Raw genomic sequence first — 27,665 nt, 5'->3', positions numbered from 1 at the left:
TTGGGGCCATTTTTGATTTTGTTTTTCCAAAGGACGCGGATTCTGATAGCGGGGATGATTCTGACAAGAGATCCTGCGAAGAGAGCTGGAAACTGATTACTTCTCTGAGAGAAAAGCTGCCTCCCAGCAAGCTGCAAACCATTGTTAAAAAATGCGGCCTCCCAAGCAGTGGGAAGAAACGGGAACCAATAAAAATGTATCAGATCCCCCAGAGAAGACGCCTGAGTAAAGACTCCAAGTGGGTCACCATCTCAGATCTCAAGATTCAGGCTGTGAAAGAGATATGCTACGAGGTTGCTCTCAATGATTTTCGGCATAGTCGGCAGGAGATTGAAGCCTTGGCCATTGTTAAGATGAAAGAACTTTGTGCCATGTATGGGAAGAAAGATCCTAATGAGCGGGACTCCTGGAGGGCAGTGGCCAGGGATGTCTGGGACACCGTTGGTGTAGGGGATGAGAAGATTGAGGACGTAATGGCCAGTAGTAAAGGTGGGACTGATGTGGATGACCTCAAGGTTCATATAGACAAGCTGGAAGATATTTTGCAAGAAGTCAAAAAGCAAAATAACATGAAAGATGAGGAGATAAAAGTCTTAAGAAATAAAATGCTCAAAATGGAGAAAGTCTTGCCACTGATTGGGTCTCCAGAACAGAAAACCCAAGGAAACCAAAAATCAAAGGAACCCAGTGGTGCTGGTGCCAGTAGTAAGCCTGAGAATGATGTAAGTAAAGGCGACAGCGGAGACCTTGGTAAAGAAGAACGTGTCTCCCAGCTGATGAACGGAGACCCAGCTTTTAGACGTGGACGTCTGCGTTGGATGAGGCAAGAGCAAATTCGGTTCAAGAACCTGCAGCAGCAGGAAATAACAAAGCAGCTTCGTCGGCAGAATGTACCTCATCGATTCATCCCTCCGGAGAACCGGAAGCCGCGGTTTCCGTTTAAGAGCAACCCTAAACACAGAAACTCATGGAGTCCTGGGACACACATCATCATCACAGAAGATGAGGTAATAGAGCTTAGGATTCCCAAAGAGGAAGATGGAAGGAAAGGAAATAAGCCGGAGAACCAAGAAAAGGGTACTAGAGCAGCTTCTAAGGATCCCCAGTTACCATGGGGCCCTCAGGGCACTCGAAGTCAAGATCACATTCAGGTTAGCAAGCAGCACATTAATAATCAACAACAGCCACCTCAGTTACGCTGGAGAAGCAATTCTCTCAATAACGGCCAACCGAAAAGTACGCGCTGCCAGGCATCTGCTTCCCCAGAAGTGCTCGCCTCCCACAGTGGCCACCCCACCGCTGACCTGCAGACTTTTCAGGCGAAACGCCACATGCACCAGCACCGTCAAGCTTACTGTAGTTATAACACTGGAGCTCAGCTGGAGGGCAGTGCAGCCACTTCTTGTCAGAAGCAGACTGACAGACCCAACCACTGTAGCCAGTTTGTGACACCTCCGAGAATGAGGCGACAGTTCTCGGCACCCAATCTCAAAACTGGTCGGGAAACCACAGTCTAAATTACTGGACAAGCTTGAATTCTTGGTGGAGGAAACAGGCGATGGTAGCTTATGATTTCAGTTGGTTCTAGCCTTGGCCTTGAGTTCTTAGTATTTACATTGTGATTGTAATGTTGTGTTCCTAAAATATGAACTGATTTTATTGTTAAAAGATAAGACACTGGTAAATGTTTCAACACCTCCCTGTTGTTTGTATACCGTAAGTGGGCAGTTTCTGGAATTTTGGACAAAACACTGAGACCTCCCTTATTTTTCTGAGACTGTCCTCCTTTCTTGGTGCCTAGATAATATACTTACTTACCCAGACTGGTCTTGTTTGGTGTAAGTTTGTTATGTTTTTGTAAAACCTATAAATTTATCTGATATCCAGAAATAACCTGCCTCTTGGTTTATGCAAACATTCTAAATAGGAATTTGAGATGTTGAATTGAATGTCTATTATTTCCCCATGAATGTTAGACATTAGTTTAAAAATAAGAACATGCAGCTGTGGACACAGCTTTGGATTTCCTATCCATGTCTGTTTCTTTCTTTAAATATCATTGGAAGTTTCATAAGCAAGAACTAAATGTCTTTGTACGTATTTTATAGTACACAACTGTACGTCTTCTCCCCAGAAGACGTACTTCCACATCTTCTTACTCAGCTGTATTTTGCATAGAACTGATTCAGTAGGTTTTTTTCCCTTTTGAATACATCAGTGTTTGTATAAATTCTGTCATAATACTGAAATCTTTAAGTTGGCACCTGCTTGGATTTCTGTTTGTGGTTTGCATTTTGAAGTTTAACATCATTTCTCACACAAATACATACAGAAAGACACCGAACTATTCACCAATGTCACGCCAACAGAAATACCAACAAAATACACACGATGCTTTGAGTAGTACATATAAGTTTATTAAGGAGGTTATTTGGTGGAGAGAGGGAAGAGGTGATACATGGGGAGAAGGCTGCAGCCTTTGGCTGTGTGCTGCTTGTTTTCAGTAGGTGATGAAATACTGAAATAAGTTAACTTTGGTCTGATTGAGAATAAAGGAGATGATGTATAATAAACTATTCTTTGGTCAGCAGCAGTAACGCTCACAGATTCTCAAGCAAGGAAAGAGACGTCCTGATGAACAGTTACTGTATCAATACCTCATTTTACCGTGTTGTGGTCTCAGTTTGCCTCACTGGAGAATCCACTAAAAAAGATGGATTTTGATGGGAAGAAAAGAATAGTTTTCTACATCCTTCATTTCTTGAACTTGTCAGAAACTTTTTTAAGAGGCGGTGTGAAGAGCCAGAGATGTCTGTGAGATTGCCTGACACCACGTTGTTGAAGATCCCCAAGTCACACTAAGTCACCTGTCAGACGCTTGTCTTCCAGATGGTGTGAAAAATGACATCCAGGATAGCAGTTAATGTTCAAGGAAGCCTCACAGATTGTGGTTATATAGGATGTTCTTCCTTTGCGTGTGGGCACTATGCTTTATTAGAACATTGTTTTTAATCATAGTATTTTTTTTTTCTTTGCTTCTAAGAAAATGCTTTCATAATGCACAAAAAGTTGCTTCCAATTAACTTCGGGGGCTATTTTTGCTTTCATAGCTAGAGCAGTCCTAGTCTTCAGCTGAAGTTTTATGGCAGATTAGACAGGAGTGATGTTTGTAATGAACTGACTTAGTTGAGATGACAGTGTCCTGTACCAGGTGGTTTGAATGTACTTTGTAGGCTACTTCAAATCAGTCACTTCAGTGCATCTTGTGTACTCCGCATTTGTCCTTCTTAGGCATAGTTTTCTATTTCTTTCTTGCAAAAAGTTCATTTTCTAAAACTAATAATAATAATAACTCAGCTTTCAACTCTGTATCAGAAGTGGGCTCTCAATTTTCCAACTTGAGATAACATAGGATAGACCTATGTATTTTCATTTTTATGGTAGCCTTTTTAATCTTCTTATGGACAGGTATCTCCCTTTGGCACTGAACAATGGGTGTGAGTTTCTACTGCTGATCACGAGGCTGTAGAATGAAAAGAAATACAGTGTTTTCATTCACAAATGTGGGTTGTGGTAGGCACTATACCCACACTTGATATTCCAAAGGATTAGATTTATATTTGTGAGGCACCCTCAGGTTACTGAAATGTTTAGATATCTAAACTAGCCCTTAATTTCAGATGACCAGAAAGAAAGAAACCAAGGTTTGATTGATTGCTACCTATCTCCCTTCATGTATTTCAGAGCAGATACTTATTTTAGAAAATATGAAATTACTTTATTGACTCTCACTAAAGAAGTAACCAGTACCATGCTTTTGTGATTGGTTATATTGCCTTGTTTTGTTTTGTTTTTGAATTTGACAGTATCTGTCCCCAAGCTTAAATCCTACAAGATCAAAGGTAAATGGTCACCACTAAGTCATTATTATATTACTGAAATATCCCTAGCTGTTATCATGGTGCAGTTTTTTAAGAAAAGTTTGCGCTGTTGAAATTACATAATGATCTGACATAATAGACGTTGAGTCCTAATCAATTGGTACAATTTCACAAATCAAACCACACACTGTGGTATTCTTTGCAGAGTTAGTTTGTTTATCTAACAAGTCTAAACCTTTATTTTTACTTCTAATTCTTTCTGGTGCTTCTCTTTTCACTGGAAATGCATTGAATGGGAATTGTTTATTCCGTTGAAGTGACCTCTTGTGCTTCAGGTGCAGATTGATGCTGGGAGGAAAAAAAAAAAAACAGGACAAAACACAGTTTGCCACACCAATGTCTGCATTAAAGGCTGTCAGACTATAGGAAGTTACGTAGGTTTCCTCCGGTCAGCTGCTATGCCCCTGTGCCTTCCTGGTCCTTTGTAGACTTGCCTTAATGATATACACAAAAGACTGGGAGCAGGGGAAGCTGCTGTCCTGGAATACCTTAATGAAGATGCTTTCTTAGGTGCAATGCAAAGCAAGTACTTGTTCTATGCTGTCAGAGCCAGATTCTGTATTATGAACAGTTTTCATAATTGTCTACTTTATGTCATCTTTATGAGATTTAAAAATCTGCTCTAGATATTTAGTTTGAACCACTGTAGGTTGTGAAGTGTATTGGTTTCCTCCCATCGTTACTGTAAAAAGAAGTTGTGAATCTTCTTGTTAATGAACTATGGATTTCTCCCCCAGTTTCTTTTTAAAAAAATGCTTGAAGATTGGTCTTTGAGTGTAAGATCTACCTTTTCAGAAAGGGAGAGTTAGTTTGTAATGTTAAAAAATAAAGTCCTCATTCAATAAAAACTGAAGTTACCTTTTAAGAGTGTGATTTGTCTCTGATGTGGGAGGAGGGGAGCGGGAAACAGCATGATGCTGATTAAACCTGGGCTTGACTTTTATTTATTGCTTTTTCATCTGAAGATGATTACAAACCATATCTTTTAACAACATTTCTACATGAACTTCATTTGTTTAGAGCTTTTGCTTTTCTTACCCTTTTTGAGTTATCAAAATTCTGTCTTAAATGAGATCTTTAACCCTTATTTTATGCTACCTTTTACTTAAATAAAAGCTTTTCTACTTTTGACGATGAATGAGGATATCAGATATCCCTGTATGACTTCTCTGAGTTTACCTTGAGCTGTATTTTCTATGTTTTTACTATGTAATTTTGATTTAAAGTTTTCTTTAAATGAAATGGTAAACTTCCCTTCATATATATAGGTAGACATGAAATTTCTGAAAAGCTTTGAGTAGCTCTGTTTAACTTTTCTTTTTTCCCTTTAACCATTGCTTTTCTCCACCCAGAGTATTGGTGATATGTTAGAGGTGAACAGGACAAAATGGAAGATTTTTCTGGAACAGACCATCAGTCTTATTGAACATTTGGACATGCATTATTTTTTATGTTGATAAAGAACATAATCATACATAAGAGAGTAGAATACAATATCTACGTGGGTTTTTTGTTCCCCTGCCATGAGTTTTTAATATGAAATCTGGAGCTTGGGGGAAACATTAAACTTGGATTGGTTTGCTTCAGGCTTTTTCTCTTTCCCTTCAGGTACTTTGTATCTCTACTGTCGGTGAAACTGGTGGAAAAGTGGCCAATATCTGACCACTTCTAGAACAGTACAGACGATTCCAGTGTAGGATAATATGTGTAGTGATATACACAGAGTGAGCGTGGGCAGATTGGGAAAAGGTTTCTGAAAGAGGAAGCCCTGAACCAAGAGCAGAATCCCAAAGCACGCGTGTCAGTGTATCCAAGTGAGGAATGGCAGAGGGACGGAGGAAGCGTGTCAGGTCCAGGGACCTGCAGGTGACTTGGGGTTGGTTGGAACACAGCTGTGTGTTGGAGGGTGATAAGAGATGAGTGGACCTGGGGAGAGGGGGCAAGGGCCAGACTGGCATGCTGGGTTAATGGCATCCCATCCCATGGCTTGGGATTTTTGTCTTGAGTGTGATGGAAGCTAACATATATTCTACAGGGAGATTGCATTGTCATATTAACCTTTTAGAAATGGCTGAAGTTTGGGTGGGAGGATGAGTTGGAAGAAGGCAGTCAGAGCCCAGTGCTTCAGTTGGGAACTTGATGGAGGAACTAAATGAGAAATGATACTTTCCAAGCAGGCAGGGAGAGAGGGCGTGACTGATGGATTATTTGGAGATAGAATTAATGAATCATTTTGTGGTGGGGATAAGCCTATGTATGTATCCCATGAGGTGGTGAATGGCTCTTGCTTGAACCATGGTTGGAAAATGAAGTAAATGAGACCAAAGCAGGCCTGAGAGGTAGGAAAAGACAGGGGCTGCACAGGTCTAAGAACAGGTGTTGCGGGACCCCCAGAGGCATAGATCTGAGGCTGTGTCTGCATGGTACTGCCAGTGGTGAGTAAATTAAGGTGTTGACAAGAACTGGAACATGGATGTTTCCCTTCTAGCTATTGCTTGCTAGTTATAATCCACCGTGAAAAGAGGAATGCAGTATTAGCAAAAAGAGCCAAGCCTCTAATGTCAAAAGCAGCCTAACTGGAAAACCCAAAATTATGACATTCATTTTTACCTTCAATGCCATCTCCTCAGAGATGCCCTCATTGTGACGCCATCGTGTCTCACCAGTAGTACCGCAGTAGCCTCCTAACGAGTCTCTTCTCTCCTGTTCCTGACCTCTGTACACCATTGTCCACACGGCAACCTGCATCATCCTTTGAAAACAAAAGTCAGTGCCAGTGGCCTCCAGTGGCTTCCCATGGTGCTTTGTAGCCTCCAAGGCTGTCCGTGTTTTGGCTTCTTGCCTGCCTCTCTGACTTCATGTCTTAACATTCCCTCACTGTGCAAGCACTTTGTTCTTTGAGCTTGCCAAGCTTGTTCCCACCTCTGGGCTTTGGCACTTGCTCAAGACTAGAGTCCTTTCTCCTTGTGCCTAACTCCACTTCCACATCAATGCTCACGTGCCCCTTTTCCTGCTGCAGCCGATCCCAGGGCAGCCCACTGTTTAATATTAGCTCTGTGCGCCTATTTGGTCCTTGCATGAGAATGTAAATTCACCTAGAATAAGTACCTTATCTGTCGTGCTTTCTTTACCATCCATCTGTGTGTGTCACCCAGAAGAGTGGTTCTCAAAACTGTCGTGTGCATGAGAAGCTTCCGAGGGGCTTGTGAGAACACAGAATGCTGGGCCCACCCCCAGAGTTTCTGATTCAGGAGGTCTGCAGTGGGGTCTGATAATTGTGTTTCTGATAAGATCTCAAGTGATGCTGCTGTTCCTACTGCTGCTGGATCAGCATCTGTCTTTGAGAACCACAGTCTAGAACAGAGACTGGTAAACCTTTTCTATAAAGGGTCAGGTAGTAAATATTTTAGGTTTTGTGGGCCTCATATGTAAGTAAGTGTTAATCACTCAGTCGTGTCCAACTCTTTGTGGTCCCATGGACTGTAGCCCGCCAGGCTCCTCTGCCCCTGGGATTCTCCAAACAAACATACTGGAGTGGGTAGCCATTCCCTTCTCCAGGGAAACTTCCTGACCCAGGGGTCGAACCCAGGTCTCCCGCATTGCTGGCAGATTCTTTACAGTCTGAGCCACCAGGGAAGCCTCCTATGAGCCTCATGGTCTTTATCAAAACTGCTCAGCTCCACTGTTGTAGCAGAATTGCAGCTGTAGATGATAAGCAAAGGGATGGGTGTGGGTGTGTTTTGCTAAAGCTGCTGTATTTATAAAGACAAGCGGTGGTCTGGATTCAGCCTGCAGATTTGCCAACCTCCGGACGCTTCTGAGAACTGTTGACTAGATCAGCACACAACTGTGTATCTACTCTAGAAGACAGACAAGTGCCAGTTGCTGGTGATTCCGTGGTGAATGAGAGGTTCCTGGCCTCATGAAGTTCACAGAGTCATGGAGGAGATAGCCATTAGACAGTCACACCAGTGGTCATATAGTACTTTTGTGACAAATGCCTTGAGGGAAGATCACAGGATGCTCTGAAGGTTTACAACCAGGCGTCTCAGGAGATGAAAGATGGCCTTTTTTTGCTCTCAGCTGCTGACTTCCATTTTGAGAACGAGAAGGAATCAGGAAGTTTTTCTTTTCTTCCCACATCCAGGTCTGCATCCATGCATTCATACTCATACCTGGCCTTCCCTCCTCTTGGTGGAAGAACTGTCTGTGCTCCTGTCTTAGCCCAGCCCTCGTTCCCTTCATTCCGTTTTCTGAGGGACTTACTGTACACCTACCCCTTCTCTTTCACAGCATCTGATTTTCTCCTTCTACATTATTCCTGTCAGCGTGGAAACACCAGTTTCAAAAAAAGTTTGTGTTCCCTGTGATCTGCCACTGTGTTTGTTCCTTTTTCTAGAAATACTCCTGAGAGCGTTTTCTGTACTTTTGCCCACTGGCTACCTTCTTTTTCTTGTCTCCTGTCTCCATTCTTGAACTCAGTCCAGTCAGACTCATTCCCACATCACCACTGCAGCCAGTCTGGTCAGGGTCACCAGGAGTCTCCTTGGTGGAAAATCCAGGTGTTTTCTCAGTCCTCATTTTACTAAATCTGTCTAGCATCTTACATGGCTTGCCTGCTCTTTACTTCTCAAAACCTTTTGTTCTCTTGGCTTCTTATTTTTCTCTCGCTGCTCCTTCATGGTCTCTGTGGCCGCAGACATAGGCCATTTTTTTTTCCTATATCTGCTCTTTCCTCCAGGTGACCTCACACATTTCTGTGGCCTCCGCTTCTGTGTTCACACAGGTGATAATGAAGACAGCACCTCCTGTTGAGTATTTACAGTGAACCTTTGAAAGACACATGTTTGACCTGCATGGGTCTACTTAGATGTGGATTTTTTTTTAGTGAATGCATACCACAGATCCACATTTGGTTGAATCTGCAGGTGTGGAACCTTGGAAACCGAGAGCCGACTGTAAAATTATGTGCAGGTTTTCAGTGCCCCATCCTGTATTGTTCAAGGGTCAACAGTACTTGGACCAAATACATGTAATACATTTTACATGTATTAACTCACTGAATCCTCCTAGCACCCCTCCTCTGTGAGGTGTAGGTGTTGTTAATCCCATTTTACATACTTTCCCATCCTCGCACAGCTGCTCAGTGGAATCCAGGTCCGGTCTCAGGCAGGCAGTCTGTCTGCAGACCCCTGCTCTGCCTCCCTCTCTGCTGACTCTCAGAGGTACTCTCTCCAGCCTGGGCCTTCCCCCAATCTCTGGTCACGGACACACAACTGTGACCTGACATCCAGAGAGTTAACTGGCATCTCACATCTGAACTATCTAAACCAGAGCAGCTAGCTCAGACCAGAATCCAAGAGTGATCCTCAGTTTCCCTTTCTCTCTCACACCCCATGGTCACATCTTCATCTGCAGGGCACACTTCTCCTGCCTCTGAAACATATGCCAGCTCCATTTGCTTTTTAACACCTGCTGAGACCCTGGACCAGGCCACTGCCATCTCCCTTGAAACTGCAGGGACAGCTTCACGGCTCCTGGCCTTATTCCAAGTCCACAGGCAATTCTCCATGGACATTGGTATTTTTACTACATATGCTAGATTTCCTGGCTCTAGGCTACCAGTGACTCCCTTAGGATAAAATCCACAGTCCTTTCTATGGCCTATAAACCTGTCCATAACCCAGTACCTATCTGACAGTTGTCAGCTGCTTCTCCAGCTCTTCTCATTCCTCCAGTCCACCCGCACCGGTTTTCTTGCTTTTCCTTAAATACACCAAACTCCACATTAGGGCCTTTGTGCTTGCTGTTAGCTAAATTTGACTGGAATAAGAAACCTCACCAAGGATCTCAGAGTGCTTGCTTAGATCTCTGATTAAATGTTATCTCTGCAGAGAGACCTTCCCTGAGCACCTAATCTTAGCTTTCCTCCACTCATCTCTGCTCTCTATTGGCCTCTGATAATTCCCTTTCTTCCTAGGACTTCTCTCTCCTGAAATCATAGCATGTACTGTGTCTGTTTACTGTTTAGCGTATCTCCGTCACCAGTGGAACTTTTGTCTTATTGACCACTCACTATCCTTAGCATCTGGCACATAATAGGAGTGAAGATGGTATTCATTTGTCAAATGAATGGACGGATAGTGGTTTTTATTTGAAAAAAATAGCATGCTCTGAGTCCAATTGCTTGGGTTCAGGTCCTTTTTCTACCACTTGCTAATTTTGATCTTTGGAGAGTTACTTAATTTCTTTAAGGTTTTTCTCCTTTTTTAACATGAGAATAACAACAGAAACATTTTCATAGCATTATTGGGATGCTTGGAACAATCCATGTTAAACATTTAGAATAATTCCTAGCACAAAGTAAGCTATAAAATAAGGATAGTCGGGTGGGAGAGAACATTCTAGAAGAGGAAACAGTCGGTGCAGTGCCTTTATAAATATGGAGCATATATTCAGTTAGTTGGAACTTTTTATAAACAGAAAAGACTATTGGTAAATATATTATTTTTTAGCATGTTTTCTGTAATGATTCTAATTTACTCCATGAAATGGACAGAACAGTAGTATCTGAATCTCTTTATCCATTTATTGCAGAAAAATCCAGGGCTTAGTAGTATTTTTCTGGTAACAATCAAAATATCCTTGTTGGAAGCTCATATGCAGCCTGGTTTGGGGAAGAGGAGGCCAATTCAAGAATTGGTATTGACATTTGGGGGCTTCCTTGATAGCTCAGCTGGTAAAGAATCCACCTGCAATGCGGGAGCCCTGGGTTCAATCCCTGTGTTGGAAAGATCCCCTGGAGAAGGGAAAGGCTACCCACTCCAGTATTCTGGCCTGGAGAATTCTATGGACTGAATAGTTCTTGGGGTTGCAAAGAGTCAGACATGACTTAGTGACTTTCACTTTCACTTCAAATTGACATTTGGACTACCAACTGCTTATAGAAATTTTTCCTGGTCAAAGTGTAGTTAAAGTTTTAGGTCTATAGCATTATTGAACATCTCTTTATGTCAGCTTTACTGCCACTAAAGCACAACTACAGCTTTTAGGAAAAGTCACTCTTTTAACTGTCAGAATCTAAGGACTTTGTCTTCATTTGGTAGTTTGACCAGCTTGTAAACTCATTTTTTTCCCTTTTTTAAAAATTGAAGTATAATTGCTTTCCCATGTTGTGTTAGTTTCTGCTGTACAACTGAGACTCGGTTGTATGTATATACATATCCCCTCCCTCTTGAACCTCCCTCTGCCTCTCCCGTCCCACCCATCTAGGTCATCACAGAGCACCAGGCTGAGCTCCCTGTGCTATACAGCAACTTCCCACTGGCTATCTATTTTACTCATGGTGTAATCCTATTCTTGAGGAAATCCTTAAAAATAAACCAGTCACAAAAAGTCACAAGCATACATGATTCCACTTACACAAGATACCCTAGAGTAGCCAAAATCATAGAGACAAAAGGTAGAATGGTGGTTGAGGACTGCAGGGGTGGGAGTTAGTATTTCATGGACAAAAAGTTTCAGTTTTACAAGATGAAGAATTCTGGAGCATGGACAGTGGTGATGGTTGTACAACATTATTAGCGTATTTCATGTGTTAAAATGGTTAAAATGGCAAATTTTATGTCATGTGTATATTGCTATAATTAAAAAATAGGGGCAAAAATGAAAAACAAAAAAATTCTCAAGCTAAAATATTAACATTTTTTTCCATCTGATGCTCTTTAGGTAAATCAACAGTCTTTCTCTTTTTGCTGAGAGAACCCTATCTCATACATAGGTTTTTAAAAAAAAAACCCAACCTTTTATTTTGAAAAAAAAAAAAAAGAGTACAGTGAACCTTTGTATACCCATATGTATATACTATTTCTGAATTGTTTGGAGTAAGTTACAGATACCATGTTAGTTTACCCCTGCTGCTGCTGCTAAGTCGCTTCAGTCGTGTCCGACTCTGTGCGACCCCATAGATGGCAGCCCACCAGGCTCCTCTGTCCCTGGAATTCTCCGGGCAAGAATACTGGAGTGGGTTGCCATTTCCTTTTCCAGTGCATGAAAGTGAAAAGTGAAAGTGAAGTCACCCAGTCGTGCCCGACTCCTAGCGACCCCGTGGACGGAGGAGCCTGGTAGGCTCCAGTCCATGGGATTTTCCAGGCAAGAGTACTGGAGTGGGGTGCCATTGCCTTCTCCGAGTTTACCCCTAAATACACGTAAATATCCTAAAACCAAGGATATTCTCTTAATACCATTATCCCATCCAAATATTTAATACTGATTCAAAATCATGTAACATACAGGTAATTTTCAAATTTCCATAATTGTCTAAAAAATATAAATGTTAGAAGTATGTATGTTTTTTTAATACAAGGTCCAATCAAGGTTTATTTATTGCATTTGGTTCTTTTATCTTTCATTACATAGGTATTTTTGAAGAGTCAAGGTCCCTTTCTAATTTGATTATTTCTTCGATATTTGATTTAGGTTAAACATTGTTAAGAACGCTATTAATGTTATATTGTGTACTTCCATCTGCTTCACATCAGTAGATGTAAAATGTCAATTTGTCCTATTTTCAGTAATGTTTAATAAATTTAGTTAATGTGTTTTTTTCTAGTGCTTTCTCATTAGTAGGCTCTTGCGATTGTGTGAATATTCTGTTTTCCATCTGTCAGTTGTGATAGCTTGTATTAATGATCCTTGGATGATTCAGTTACTACATCTGGGGTTGCAATGTAGTAGTGATTTTCTGTCATTCCATCTTCATTTGTTAACTGGCCTTTTGTTTTGTTTTTGGTAAGGAAGAGCTTTCCCTTTTTTCTCTCTATCTTTCAGTATCACTGTGGTCTCATGGATTCTTTTTATACTCAACGTGCTATATATTCTTTTCCTGTTGTTATTATTTATTGACCAGTGGGAGTCTTCATCCTTTTGAAATGGTCCTCTTGGTCTTTGAGTACTCTGTGCTTCCTGGCACAAGATATTCTGGGGTTGCCTTGTATTTTCCTTGCTCCAAATCTGAAATCAATCATTTTCCTAAGGAGCCCTGGTTTCTGTTAGTGGAGAATGGTATTTAGAAACCAAGATGGGGGGCTGGATATATGTAGACAAGAAACTTTCTAAAAACACTGCTTGTCATTTTGATAGTATGTTGCCATTTAAGAGGACTTTCACATACATTTTAAAATGGTTTGTCATTTCGTCCTTCCTGCAGTCCTGCCTTAAAGTTAGGCAGGTAGAATAATAAAATCTTTATTTTAAAAAAAGGCCAAAATGAGGTGTTAAAAGGATTAACTTTCCCAGAATTATAAGACTAGTAAGAGCAGATTCCAGGAGCAAAACCCATGTCTTTATACCTGGTACTTTATGTTTTTCTTTTTCTCTTTTCCCCACAGTACATGTTATCCTAAAAAGCATGTTTAGATGTCTTTCAAAAGCTATCTTGCTGACTCTTGGTCACTGCCAGCTCCATGAAAGAGAGAAAGTTTCCTTTGTGAGACTAAACAATAAATGACTAGAGCCTGGAGAATATTTGCGTCCTTCTTAGCATCGCCATCGGGAGCCCCTTTTGTGATGGAGTTCGCTAACTGGGCTTTCAGTGATCCTCTGTATGCATGGGATATTTGATTTGTGACTTGGAGAGCTTTGTTTGAAAACAGTACATGGTCATACCTAAACCTTCTATCTCTTTACAGCCTGTAATCATGCCACTCCTGGAGAAGCAGGAAGCCTAATAGTTTATTTTTTAAAGGCTGTGCTTAATGCTGTGATTTGGTATTTTACTGTGTGAAGGTCTTTTCCTTAACTTGTTTTGTTGTCAAAAAACACAAGTTTTTTTTTTCATGAACACACCAAGGAACTGTTTTAGACACTTTTTTCCCTGTTCTCTCTCCACTATGCCATTTTAATACCTCAGATATACATGGTATCAGTTTACATACTGTGTGTATATTTGTGTTTTATACATTAAAAAGTTTTTTTTAGTCCCCCAAGAACCATTTTATTTTTCACTAATAGTAGCGATATCACACTTATTGAGAGTGCATGGAAACAAGGGAGAACGGAAGGATGAATATGATTTGTAATATAATAGTACATTTTATAACAGTATATTTTGATATAAAATTTCTTTATTGAATAAATAAATGCAGCATGTAGATTATTTCAATCCTAATAACACTGTGTTCTTTTAACACTGAGGTTCCCTGAAAACTAAATTTATCCTACATCTGCAAAGATAGTAATATTTCATCCATAGAGAGTTGCAGAGTCTATGATCTGAATTTTTTCTCCCATCCAAACAGATAAGTGGAACTCTTAGCAATATTGCTGCTGCTGCTAAGTCACTTCAGTCGTGTCCGACTCTGTGCGACCCCATGGACGGCAGCCCACCAGGCTTCCCCGTCCCTGGGATTCTCCAGGCAAGAACACTGGAGTGGGTTGCCATTTCCTTCTCCAGTGCATGAAAATGAAAAGTGAAAATGAAGTTGCTCAGTCGTGTCTGACTCTAGCGACCCCATGGACTGCAGCCCACCAGGCTCCTCCGTCCATGGGATTTTCCAGGCAAGAGTACTGGAGTGGCGTGCCATTTCCTTAGTGAACTTAATCTTTTCCAGTATTGTTTTTCTTTGGAATTCTTGGATGTGTCAAGATACTATTTAAATACATTTTAACCTTTAAAGGACACATGCATTTTTTTTTCCTTGAAAAATTCCCCCTTTCTTCTACTGTAATCCCAAATAAAGAACTCTTGAGTCTAAGGAGTAGAAAGAGAGACTGCAGTTAAATTCCCTAGAATACAAGATCTTTTAAAGCATTTACCCAGTGCAGACTATTTTGGGTGCTTTATGGCTTTGTTCAGAAGCATTTCTCTGTATGTCTGTCTTTTTATTGTTGCTTCCTGCCGCTGTCTTCTCGTTTCTTTGTCTTTTGCTGTCTCTCCCTCTCCCAGTCTTCCTTTCATTTCTCTTTTCCTTCCCTCCTATTTCCTCTCTCTCCTACATGTTATCTTCTTTGTTTTCGTTCAGGACTATGAGAGTAAATTGCAGGCCTTGCAGAAGCAGGTGGAGACGCGATCCCTGGCTGCAGAAACAACTGAAGAGGAAGAGGAGGAGGAAGAAGGTGAAATCTAGAGACTGAAACTTTCCTCTGTAGATGTTTTGAATCTGTGTTGTCAAATTCCTGAGCCAGTTTAAAGATGATTTAAAAGATGCTTGAGGCTAAGAGTCCAGGCTGTACTCTATGAAGTGGGGGTGGGACTAATAGTGTCTCTTAGAACCCAAGGTTTCTGAGCATAGTCTCCATAGAAATCTCTTAGTCAGTTTACATAAACTGTCTCATATTACCATACATATGAAATTTATATAGATGTGACAAGCAAATATAGAGCTTAATCTTTGTTAAGATGCTCTGTTTTACAGATTCCCCTGGTGGTCCAATGGTTAAGATTCCACATTTCCAGTGTAGGGGGCGAGAGTTTGATCCCTGTTTAGGAAACTAAGATCCCACATGCTGAGTGGTGTGGCCAAAAAAAAAAAACAAAACCAGGATGCTCTGTTTTATTTGCTGGTTTATGTCAGGATTACCCCGTGAGGACTTTGGAATGTAGAAGCGTGCATTAAATCTCTTTCTGGCAGATTGCTCATCACATTGTTTTGTCATACCTACCTGTCTTAAGTTTTCTAGAATTTCTTAGTTGAAATTAAAATGCGGTGTGAACATTCATCATATTTTATTTTTTCACCCAACCTCTTCAGTAATCTCAAGGCTTCATAATAACTTTAAAGAAACTCTTAATTTGTACACTGAATTCTTTATTTTTAAATATCTATGTGAAAACTGACCTTTTTTTTTCCTCTACTAGAAAGGAAAATAGATCTGTTTCAAGTTGTACAACAGACTAAGGGTTTTTCTTTATTATAAGCCACACTGAGCTGTATCTAAAAAAAAAGAAAGAAAAACTGGAAAGTAACTTGATTTTTTTAAAAAGCTGAGGTATAGGAGGGATGTAATTTCTACATAGTTATGAGTCCACCATTAAATACACCTGGTTTGCTTTTTCAGTTCCGTGGACACAACATGAATTTGAGCTGGCCCAGTGGGCCTTCCGGAAGTGGAAGTCTCACCAATTCACCTCATTAAGGGACTTACTCTGGGGCAATGCCGTTTACCTAAAGGAGGCCAATGCCATCAGTGTGGAACTAAAGAAGAAGGTATGGAGGTTGTGGGAACAGGGACCATCCTGAGGCAGAGCTGAGCCTGATGGGCTTCATGGTCCTCATTTTGAGACCACCTTTCCCTTGGGTGAACTCAGCAGCTTTTTGCTGTGAAACAGGTTTGTGTATGCCTTCATTTAACATATGTGCCTGGAATGAAGTAGGTACTGGTTATTGTTTAGTTGCTAAGTCATGTCTGAGTCTTTGCGACCCCATAGACTGTAGCACACCAAGCTTTCCTGTCCTTCACTATCTCCCAGAATTTGTTCAGATGCCCATTGAGTTGGTGATACTATCTAACCATCTCATCCTCTGCCACCCTCACCTCCCCCTGCCTTCAGTTTTTCCCAGCATCAGAGTCTTTTCCAATAAGTCTGCCCTTCACATCAGGTGGCCAAACTATTGGAGCTTCTGCTTCAGCATCAGTCCTTTCAATGAATATTCAGGACTGATTTCCTTTAGGATTGACTGGTGATCTTCTTGCAGTCCAAGGGACTCTAAAGAGTCTTCTCCAGTACCACAATTCGAAAGTATCAATTCTTCAGCATTCAGCCTTCTTTATGGTCCAACTCTCACATCCAAACATGACTGCTGGGAAAACCATAGCTTTGACTATAGAGAGCTTTGTTGGCAAAGTGATGTCTTTAAGTATTTGTTAAATGAAATTTTTAAAATAACATGTTTTCTAGCCTGTTTTATATATGAGGAGACTATATTCCTGATGAGAGTTAAAGAAACAGAAAAAAAAACAAAACATATCAGTAGAAAAATATTTCTCTTGGGTTCTGAAAATCTCAGTTTTCCTTTAGTTCTCTACCATTAAGATGGTACCTTTAAGTCCTCTGTGCCTTCTCCTCTACTAGGCTCTGAGAGGCAGTTTTGTGTAATGGACAAGCACATGCATTCTGCAACCAGACAGCCAGGTTCCTACCCCAACTCTCCCAGTTGTTTGACTCTAGTAACCTGGGCCTCTAGTCCCTCACCTACAGAGGGAGTTTAGCAACTGGACCTGCTACCCAGGGTTTTTGTGATTTCCTGAGGGGTAAGAGAATGAATACACATACAGTGTCAAAGTAGTGTCTACACATGGTAATTGTGATGCCAGAAACATCACACCACAGTATAGATTCATTGTTCTGCATGTCCCTCTGTTTGACAGTCTCCTGACTGCTAAGATTACGGGGAATAGGATGAGGGGGCAGTATTGAGAAGTAGGTAAGATCTCACACTGCCTGACTTTGGGAAAAAATCATTCTGTTTTTCTAGGGCTGTATTTTTAGTTTCGTGAAATAGGAATAAGATCTCTTATTCTTTTGTAACTCCATCTCATTTTGTGATTATATATTAACTATTTTCCTCTTCAAATAGATTAAGTGATGGCAGAGGCTAGGTCTTTTTTTCTCACAGCTATACCTAGCATTTCATTAATGGTTGGTTAAAAAAAAAAATAGGGAGTTGCCAAGAAATAAATGACATGATGAATGCAAAGCACTTTTCTGTAGTAAACACTTTTAAGAGTAACAGTTATAATCCTCTGAATTTAACAGAAAACCTTAGCACGTGTCCACCTGCTCTCATTTGGGGATGCATTCCTGGGTCCACCTTCTGTTCTCTATGGAAGTCTTTGTTCAGTCAACCAGGATATATTTATTGAGATTTTAGGTTGTGCAAAGACACTGTGCCAGGCCAGGAAAACAAAGACTGTAAATAGCTAAATGATTAATATACAAGTAGCCACGTTTCTCAATCAGAAGCTGTTGACCACATGCTGCTGTTTGACGTCTTTCCCATTGGGCCTGATTATGTTGCCTTGTTTCTGAACCTCACTTGGAAAAACAAAAAGCCTGTTTGTCCCTGGTTTCTTCTGTCCCTTTAGGTGCAGTTTCAGTTTGTTCTGCTCACGGACACGTTGTACTCCCCTCTGCCTCCTGAACTGCTTCCCACTGAGATTGAAAAAACTCAGGAAGACAGACCTTTCCCTCGTACAGTGGTAGCTGTAGAAGTTCAGGATCTGAAAAATGGAGCAACACATTATTGGTCTTTGGAGAAACTTAAGTATGAAAACATTACATGAAAAGCCAGTTGCTTTTATTTAGAAAATAATAATGAATTGCTCACGCGGGCTCTTTTCTCTGTGATGTTGCCACTGCTTCCTTTCTGTGCATCTAAATGCTGTTGCTGGTGTTGGTAATAGCACTGTCCATTCGTTTTCTTCTAAGTGAACAAATCGTGCTCTGTGAATACCTTTGTCATTTGTAGAGGTGATTTACATTTACCCTCCATAATGCTCCTTTGGCAGCGTGTGTACCAAATTTGAAATGACAAAGGGAAGATTACATGGTACCTTGTGCAAAGATGGCAAGCAAATTTGGCAGGGAGGGGGGTGGAATCAAAATTAATTAACCCTCCATAGACCCTCTTATATTTTATAACTCTTAATTTTATAATATCTGTTTCTGTCTTGGATCTAGTAATTATTCATCTTTTCTGTCCTGGATCTCATGATGATGATGAATAAACAGGAAAGTTATAGCATAGCTTCCTTTGCCTTTAGTATAATGAGGTATTTTGTGCTGTTTCAGTATGTTTGAGATACCATATGCCATTGAACTACATTTATCCTGGGACTCAGTAGAGATTAGGTGGCCATTCTTGACTTTCTTGATGGCTTCTCTCTATATTCTGACACCTTGGATACTGAGTGTTAGAGTTTCTGTGCTTTTTGCCTTCATTCTTTTTTAATATCATTAAATGGTGGGAGCAGCTTTTTAAAACCTTGCATGGAAGATCCTTCCAGTGTGAAACTTTGATGTGGCCTTGTGGTACTAACCCAATGCACTTTACGTTTACTGTCCAGGCAGAGGCTGGACTTGATGAGAGAGATGTATGACAGAGCAGGGGAGATGGCCTCCAGCGCCCAAGATGAAAGTGAGACCACCATGACTGGCAGCGATCCATTTTATGATCGGTTCCATTGGTTCAAACTTGTGGGAAGGTATGTGATGATTTTATTCTTTTCAGGTAATGGTTTTAATTGTTTAAAGCCTCAAAGGTATTACATAAAGTTAAAGAAAAAAGTACAAAAAAGCCCCCATTTATAATCTTATTCGCTTACACATAGCCACTGTACCATTTGGTATATTTTCCTTCCCTTTTATCCAGCTGGCAGATTTAAATCTCAGACTTTGAAACAAAGTAGCTGACAGTTTTCCCTGCCTCTCAACTCATTCACAAAATGTCTTACTCTTGACCAAGATAGATTTAAAAGAAAAAGAAAACCTGTGTCTGTATCTGGCATGGTTCAGAATCACAGTATGACATGCAGTTTATCAGACTACAATTTCTCCATGACCTGCTACATCCTCACTTTAATTTTTAAAACAGTGCATCTCAGTTTAGTCTTTACCAAGAGTGAATAGTTGCACACCTGAGTAGCCCACTTGCACCTCTTTTATGTATACTTTAGTCAGCATTGAATGTGAGGCCATATTGAGTCAAGTTCTTAGAGATTTGGAATTTTAAAAGCAGAGAAATGTAAGTTTTCACCTTAATGATTTCAGAATTTGAATTATTTTCTGATTGAGAAAACTTTCTGACAGTTTTAAAGGACCTGGGTTCAAAGGTGAAGCTGAAGTCGTAGTATTTTGTAGAAATGACATTGGTCTTTTTCACTCTACTCTAATTGTAGAGTGTGTTTTCATTTAAAGAGATGAATTGGCCAGACACATTTTACCCAAGCAAGGTATATACCTACTTTGCCATATATCATTCATCCATTTTGTTTTCTGCTCCACAATGACATGGAGATTGGAATAAAGATTTAAACTATATTATTTCACTTGATATTGAGTGGCTCCTTTGAGGCCTGGCTGCTAATCTTTTGTGTGAACGGGAGAACATAAATGTTTTACAGCATGTTATTTACCTGGCATATTCTACTCATGTATTCCCTTTGCTTTTCTTATTCTAAGGATCAGTCCTTGTTCCCTTTCACCTGAACCAGATGATTTATGCTTATTTTGTCCTTTTGCTTTTCCACTTGCTTATTTTGTTTTGGTTCCTCAGTGGGTTCTGTCCTGTTGGCACCTGTAGCTTCCTGTTTAACCGACTGTTCCTCTCTCCTTGGCTGTGTCCATCGGCGTGTCCCCTGGTGTCTAGCTCCCCCATTTTCCACGGCTGTGTGAATGAGCGCCTTGCTGACCGCACACCCTCCCCCACTTTTTCCACGGCCGATTCCGACATCACTGAGCTGGCTGACGAGCAGCAAGAGGAGATGGAGGACTTTGATGAGGAGGCGTTCGTGGATGACACCGGCTCTGACGCAGGGACGGAGGAGGGCTCAGATCTCTTCAGTGATGGGCACGACCCGTTTTACGACCGGTCCCCATGGTTCATTTTAGTGGGAAGGTTGGTGAGGTTAAAGTGAGAAAGGCGAAAAGGGACCAGCTCTTGCTCTAAAGAGGCTCCTTATGCAATTTTGGACAATTTTGCTTTAATCTAGTTCAATTCATGATGCGGGTGAGAGAGCCCTCAGGCAGCGTCTGGGAGCTTCTTGGCCTCCTCAGTACAACATATGTGGCAGTGTGTGAAGACTTTACATGGAGGATCCCTTGTCTTACAAGCCTAGTAATTTTGTTCTGAAGGAGGAGACCCCAGAGGAGAAAGTAATTAAGGCCAAGAGTCACACTGTTCTGGAGTTGGAGAGTGTTATTGTGGTCTGATAGTTCCTCTTGTAGGAATGTAAGTGAGGAAGCCTAAGGGGGCAATATGAGAGGGAGAACAGAGCAAGTCCAATGTTAGGAGAAAGGGATTCTTGGCATCAGCAGGAATCACAGGGACAAACGTAGAGTCAGGAGTAACATTAGGTTTATTTCTTGCATAGTCTATAGCCCAGAAAAGAATCAGGAACGTGAAATTCCCTCTGTCTAACTCAGATGGATACCTTTCTTTTGCAGTTTCGTGGATCTTTGGCTTCTGCTAAGATATTACCTGTAGGCATTGTAATGATGAATCTCATAAAATTATCTGTTGAGACTGTCAACAATGGATATTTGTTCAGTGCTCCATGACACTGCTTTGTGTTGAGTTTAGCTGCCAAACTGAGGCATTGTCTCTGGCCCCATCTGTCAGTGATGCAGAGCTCTCATGCACATGTTCCTCATACTGGGGTCTTTGTCTACATCCTTCCAATCTTCATGCTGAAGTAATTTTAATTACAAATTCAACAGTGCAGCACTCACTGGATTAAAAAAAGTATTATGTTTCGAGGTATTACATTTAATTTCAGTGGTAATTTAAAACCATGTTTTGTTGAACCCTTTAAAAATAAAGGGAAATTACTTCAGTGTTAATGGGTTAGCACAAGTTATCTAAAAATAAACCTAAAGTGCAGCAAGTCTCCTGACCCACTAGGTATGTAAGGTTCTAAAGCTTAGCTCATAGTATGGTGTTGGTTGGTTACCTGGTGAGAATTAAATGTAGAAGATGATCAGCTTTATGGAAAGGGAGAAAAGAAGTGCTTTTTTGATAGAAATGAAGACCTCGGTTATGACCATAGGTTGGAATATTGGATTGGAATATTAGACAGCCTCAGGGTTTTATAATGGTAAAGGGGCATTTATTTAGGTTTTCCATGAATAAATGTAAAGGGATTATACAGCCATGAATATTGTCTGGTGTATGCCGGGAACAGATGTTCAGGATTTCAGAGGAGATGATTTATATTAAAACTGAGGAAGGCAGTTCTATGCACAAATCAAGGGGCCATAATGCGTTCCTGGTTTTACGGCTATTCCTAGCCTCTTTTCTACGAGGGTCCGAAGTTGGAACCAAGTTTTTATGGGTAAACTGCTCAGTCCTGGTGCCGGTTGTGCAGCTTCTCACCTTCTCACGCTGCTCACTTTTTTTCTGCATCATTGTAAATGAGGAATAGGTGGCTTCACACTATGTGGCATGTTGGGAAGAACACTGACCTAACAGGGCTGACAACTTAAACTGAGGCCTGTTGGGTTCTCAAGTGTAAAATAGAGTTAGGTAAGAAAAAAAAGAAATAGATCTTTTTATTCTTTCTTATTCTTTCATGCATTCTAGAAGAGTGAATATTCTGGTTAAGAGTTCTACTCGGAAGCATTTGTATTTTGAGCCAGTTGTATGGAAAACTTAAGTCAGAATCCCACTTAATGGGGAAATTCTCTGCCTTAAGATGTATGTATTTTCTCTCCTTTTAATCATATCAGATTGAATTGTAAGTATAAGGCAGTCACCTCTACTTCAATTTTCAAGTAAATTACTTGTGGAACTATGGCTTAGGAATTGACTTTTCCATTTCTTTGGGTTCCCTGGTTCTGAAACTCACTTGACTTTGCAAGGAAAACAGTAGGGAGGAGGTGAAATCGTAGTGGTCAGCAGAGTGAAGGGTAGCTCTTTATTTTCACCCTTGATGGCATTTCTTACCTACAGACAATTCATAGCAACACAGTGTCACCCAGTTACGTACCAGTCATTCTCTGTGTAAGAGGAGTAACTTCTTTGCTGTTTGTGTGATTCATGGGATTAGATTTCCCCTATTGACATATAATTGCAAATACAATTCACATAAAATTTCTAGTTTTTTAAAAAATTCCATTTGTAGGTTTTGATTCATGGCCTTGGCTGCCTCTGGTGAATTTTTATATGAAAGTTAAAAGAGCTTGTCCCTTTAGCTGTTCTCTTATGGCATGCTGGGATGTTATGAATCATCCATCATCACTTGGGATGAAATGTGAAGTATTTAAGCTAGTCTTCTGGTTAAAGGTCTCCTGTGTTATTCTGTGACCTAAGTACCTGAACTGACATTCTTTCTGTAACTAGGATCTTCATTATCTTTGTGTTGACAGAATTTGTTTCCCTTTTTATGTACCCTCACAGAACTTTATGCTAATATATCCTTTACATCTTCCCCTCTCTCATCCCTCTTCTCTTTCAGTCTGCTAGATCAGGATACAAGGATTCTCAAGAATGAATAATAACTGTAAAAATTCCAGTTTTAAAAGCTTTGTAAGAGAGCTTTTATAAAGTCCAGAGCATTGCTTTTGGGTTGGAGAGCCTGTGTTCTCATAGGACAAAGAGCTGTCTAGAGACTGTGGGGTTGTGTAGACACAGGGCTGATGCCCATACCACTGCCTTCAAATTCTAGAGTTCTCTCTCTGAAAAGGGAAATCTGCAAGGATACTTTCTATTCTTAAACTTTTGAAGTAGCCATTGCCATAGACAGAAAGGGGATTCTCATCTTTACTGTGTGCTCAGATAGTACTTATTTCTTGGGACTTCCCTGGCAGTCTAGCAGTTAGGACTGAGCTTCCACTGCAGGGACCCAGGTTTGTTCCCTGGTCGGGGACTTAGGATCCCGCATGCCATGTGGCACAACCAAAAAGTTAAAAAAATAATTTTTAAAAAAGGGTTCTTGTTTTTGAATAGCTACTTTTAAATATGAAAACAGCTGTATAAATTAAATATGGTTAAGAATCTAAACATGTCATATATAGTTAATATCTATTATGAGTATGACTTTGAAAAATCAACCCAATATAAAGTTAAATGGTTTTGCTTCTTACCTCTGGTTTAACCTGTTTTTCTGGAAAAATCTTCCACTTCTACTTAGAGAGCAAATCATTTTCCCATTCACTTATGTCCATAGATATTCAGTCATTCAACAGCTATTTTTTGAGTGCATTTATTCAGTAAATCTAGCCAGGCCCTCTGCAGACAATGGCAAGTAAAACCAGACATAGTTCCTGCCCTCACGGGTTTTCCTTGTGGTGGGTGAGATGGACAGATGATTGCATAAGTAAATGGAAATCATAGCAGTGATGGAGTTGTGTGTTCCTGAGATCATAAAACATTGGGGAGACCTGTCCTAAGAGAGTGGTATTTGAAATAAGACCTCAAGATGTGAAATCAAAGGTTTGGAATGGGTAGTAGAGCTCAGAGAGGACAGCAGACAGGGATGGAGCATGCGCCATGGCTCTTTAATAGTCAAGGGATTGGAAGGGGGCAGTGGCTGGAATGCTGGCAGAAGATGAAGGTGGTCTGTATGTGTGCTGACTTTGGAAGTGAAATGATTCATTTAGTACCTTAAGCCAAATTCTTAGTCTTTAAACTGTGTCATAGTAGTTGATGTTTGAGAGTCTTGTTTGTAATCCTTTTCAGACTTTTCATTTTAAGATTTTTGTACCATACAGCTTTTAGCCCTCTTTTTTAGCATTGCCCTCCCCCCTTTGGAGCAGACTGAAAGGGAAGCAGATGTCGTTTGATCTGATTCCATGTTCACTTGCAATTGTGGGTTTTTTTTGGTTATACTTTCATTCATATTTCATTTATGCTCTTTTACTTTTATTAACATTTGTTTTCCTGTGGTGTATTTTGTCTGTTTTCAGAATTGTTTTCATTTCTTTGAGTTGAAATCCCAAGAATCTACTCCATCTTCCTTTGCTTTGTTTTAAAGTAGATTCAGAGCAGGAAAAGGTGCAGACATGCATACAAGCATACCTCGGAGATATTGCTGCTTGGTTTCCGACTACCACAGTAAAAGCAAATATTGCAGTAGCCAGTTGCATGCCTTTTTTGATGTCCTAGTGCATGTAAAAGTTATGTTTACATTACATTTGGTCTATTAAGTGTGCAAAGCATTGTGTCTAAAAAAACAACATACATATCTTAATTTGGGCTTCCCAGGTGGCTTAGCAGTGTAGAACCCACCAGCCAGTACAGGAGATGCAGGTTCAATCCCTGATCCAAGATTCCTTGGAAAAGGAAATGGTAACCCACTCCAGTGTTCTTGCCTGGGAAATCCTATAGACAGATAAAGCTGGCAGGCTACAGTCCATGGGGTTGCAAAAGAGTCAAACACAATTTACTGACTAAACAATGATGACCTTAATTTAAAAATACTTTATTGCTAAAAAAAAAAAAAAAATGCTAGCCGTCATCTGAACCTTCAGTGAAATAGACTCTGCTGGTAGAGGCTGCTGTTTGATAGCATTTTACCTACCCACTGTGTTGTTACTGTGGAACTTTCCAAATTGGAATCAGTCCATTCGAACCCTGCCCCTGCTTTATCAAGTATTTATGTAGTATTTTAAATCCTTTGTTAACCATTTCAAAAATCTTCCCAGTGGCTTCACTGGAAATAGTTTCCATCTCAGGAAGCCACTTTCTTTGCTCCTCCATAAGAAGCAACCCTTCATCCTATAAAGTTTTATAAGACAGCAGTTTATTCACATCTTTAGACTCCTCTTCTAATCCCTGTTCTCTTGCTGTTTCTACCACATCTGCACTTAACTTACTCCATCGAAGTCTTGAATCCCTCAAAGTCATCCATGGGGGTTGAGAACTTCATCTAAACTCGTGTTAATATTGATACTTTGACTTCTTCCCATTAATCACAGATGTTCCTAATGGCATCTACAATGACGTATCCTTTTCAGATCCATCAAAGAAACCACTGTCTATGGCAGCTGTAACCTTACAAAATGTACTTCTTAAATAATAAGACTTGAAATTTCGTCAAAATGACTTTTTGACCCATGGGCTGCAGAGTGTGTGTTGTGTTAACAGGCATGAAAACCTTAATCTCCATCAGGGCTCGTGGGTGACCAGGTGCATTGTCAGTGAGTGGTAATATTTTGAAAGGACTCTAGCTCCTGCCCCTGAGCAATAGGTGTCAACAGTGGACTTAAAATATTCCATAAAGCATGTTGTGAAAAGATGTGCTGATCATCTAGACTTCGTTGTTTCATTTATAGAACACAGACAGACTACATTTAGTGTAATTCTTAAGGGCCCTAGGGTCTTCAGAATGGTAAGTGGGGATTGGCTTCAGCTTCAAGTCACCAGTTGCATTAACCCCTAATGAGAGTCAGCCTGTCCTTTGAAGCTAGGCATTGACTTCCTTCTAGCTCTGAAAGTCTTAGATGTCATCTTCTTCCAATAGAAGGCTGTTTCATCTGCATTGAAAATCTGTTATTTAGTGTTTTTGTTGTTGTTGTTCAGTTGCTAAGTCATGTCCAGCTCTTTGCAACCCCCTGGACTACAGCATGCCAAACTCCCCTGTCCTTCACTGTCTCCTGCAATTTGCTCAAATTTATGTCCACTGAGTCAGTGATGCTATCTAACCATCTCATCCTCTGCCACCCCTCTTCTCCTTTTGTCTTCAATCTTTGCTAGCATCAGGGTCTTTTCCAGTGAGTCAGCTCTTCGCATCAGGTGGCCAAACTATTGGAGCTTCAACTTCAGCACCTGTCCTTCCAATGAGTATTCAGGGTTGATTTCCTTTAAGATTGACTGGTTCAATTTCCTTACAGTCCAAGGAACTCTCAAGAGCCTTCTCCACCACCACAGTTTGAAAGCATCCATTTTTTGATGCTCAGCCTTCTTTATGATCCAACTGTACATGACTACTAGAAAAACCATAATTTTGACTATATAGACTTTTGTCAGCAAAGTCATGTAATCCTTTTTAATATGCTGTCTAGGTTTGTCATATCTTTCCCTCCCAGGAGCAGATGTCTTTTAATTTCAAGGCTGCAGTCACCATCCACAGTGATTTTGGAGCCCAAGAAAATAAAATCTGTCACTGCTTCCACTTTTTCCTCATCTGTTTGCTATGAAGTGATGGGACCAGATGCCATGATCTTAGTTTTTTTGAATGTTGAGTTTTAATCCAGCTTTTTTTCACTCTCCTCTTTCACCCTCATCAAAAAGCTCTTTAGTTATTTAGTGTTAGATACCTTCATTAATTATCTCAGCTGGATCTTCTGGATAATTTGCTGTAACTCCTACATCAGTACTTCTGCTTCCTTTTGCACTTTTATGTTATGGAGACAACGTCTTTCCTTAAGCATCATAATCCAATCTCTGTTAGTTCCATACTTTCCTTCTACAGCTTCCTCATCTTTCTTGGCCTTCATAGAATTAAAGGGAGAAGACCTTGCTCTGAATTAGGCTTTGGCTTACGGCAATGTTGTGGCTGGTTTGATCTTGTATCCAGACCACACAAACTTTATATCATCAATAAGGCCTTTTCACTTTCGTATATCATTTGTGTGTTCACTGGAGTAGCACTTTTAATTTCCTTCAAGAACTTTTCCTTTGCATTCACCGCTTCGCTGACTGACACATAAAGCCTAGCTTTAAGGCTGTCTCAGCTTTCAGCTTGCCTTCCTCACTAAGCTTAATGTTTCTAGCTTTTTATTTCAGGTAAGAGACATGAGACTCTTCCTTTCACTTAAACACTTAGAGGCCATTGTAGGCTAATTACTTGTCCTGATTTCAATATTGTTGTGTCTCAAGGAATGGGGTGGGGGCGGGGCTCAAGTATAGGAAGAGAGACAGGGGAATGCCTGTTGGTGGAGTAGTCGGAACACACATTTACCGAGTAAGTTCACTGTCTTGTGTAGGTGTGGTTTGTGGCATCTCAAAACAATTACAGCAATAACATTAAAGGTCACAGATCACCATAAAGAATACAATGATAATG

The 27,665-nt window shown here is 40.5% G+C and overlaps 1 protein-coding gene across 11 annotated transcripts in view; it reads left to right on the top strand.

Moving 5' to 3' along the window:
* The window catches only part of KIF1B (kinesin family member 1B), a 151,498-nt gene that overhangs the window by 83,952 nt on the left and 39,881 nt on the right, over nt 1-27,665 (top strand). For 5 of the 11 annotated variants that reach the window (XM_005216995.5, XM_024976730.2, XM_002694045.7 and 2 more), the window contains 5 exons: nt 14,963-15,056; nt 15,999-16,147; nt 18,027-18,205; nt 19,008-19,145; nt 20,309-20,557. In XM_005216995.5, the coding sequence (XP_005217052.2) occupies nt 14,963-15,056; nt 15,999-16,147; nt 18,027-18,205; nt 19,008-19,145; nt 20,309-20,557 (809 nt within the window). Of the gene's footprint in view, nt 1-32; nt 4,807-14,962; nt 15,057-15,998; nt 16,148-18,026; nt 18,206-19,007; nt 19,146-20,308; nt 20,558-27,665 lie in introns of those variants that run through there. The other 6 variants (XM_024976732.2, XM_005216997.5, XM_024976731.2 and 3 more) reach the window with 2 other exon arrangements.

The sequence above is a fragment of the Bos taurus genome, chromosome 16, assembly GCF_002263795.3.
Source record: "Bos taurus isolate L1 Dominette 01449 registration number 42190680 breed Hereford chromosome 16, ARS-UCD2.0, whole genome shotgun sequence".
Lineage (NCBI taxonomy): Eukaryota > Metazoa > Chordata > Mammalia > Artiodactyla > Bovidae > Bos > Bos taurus.
Note: the sequence above shows the minus strand (reverse complement) of the source record. Positions and strands in the feature narration are given on the sequence as shown.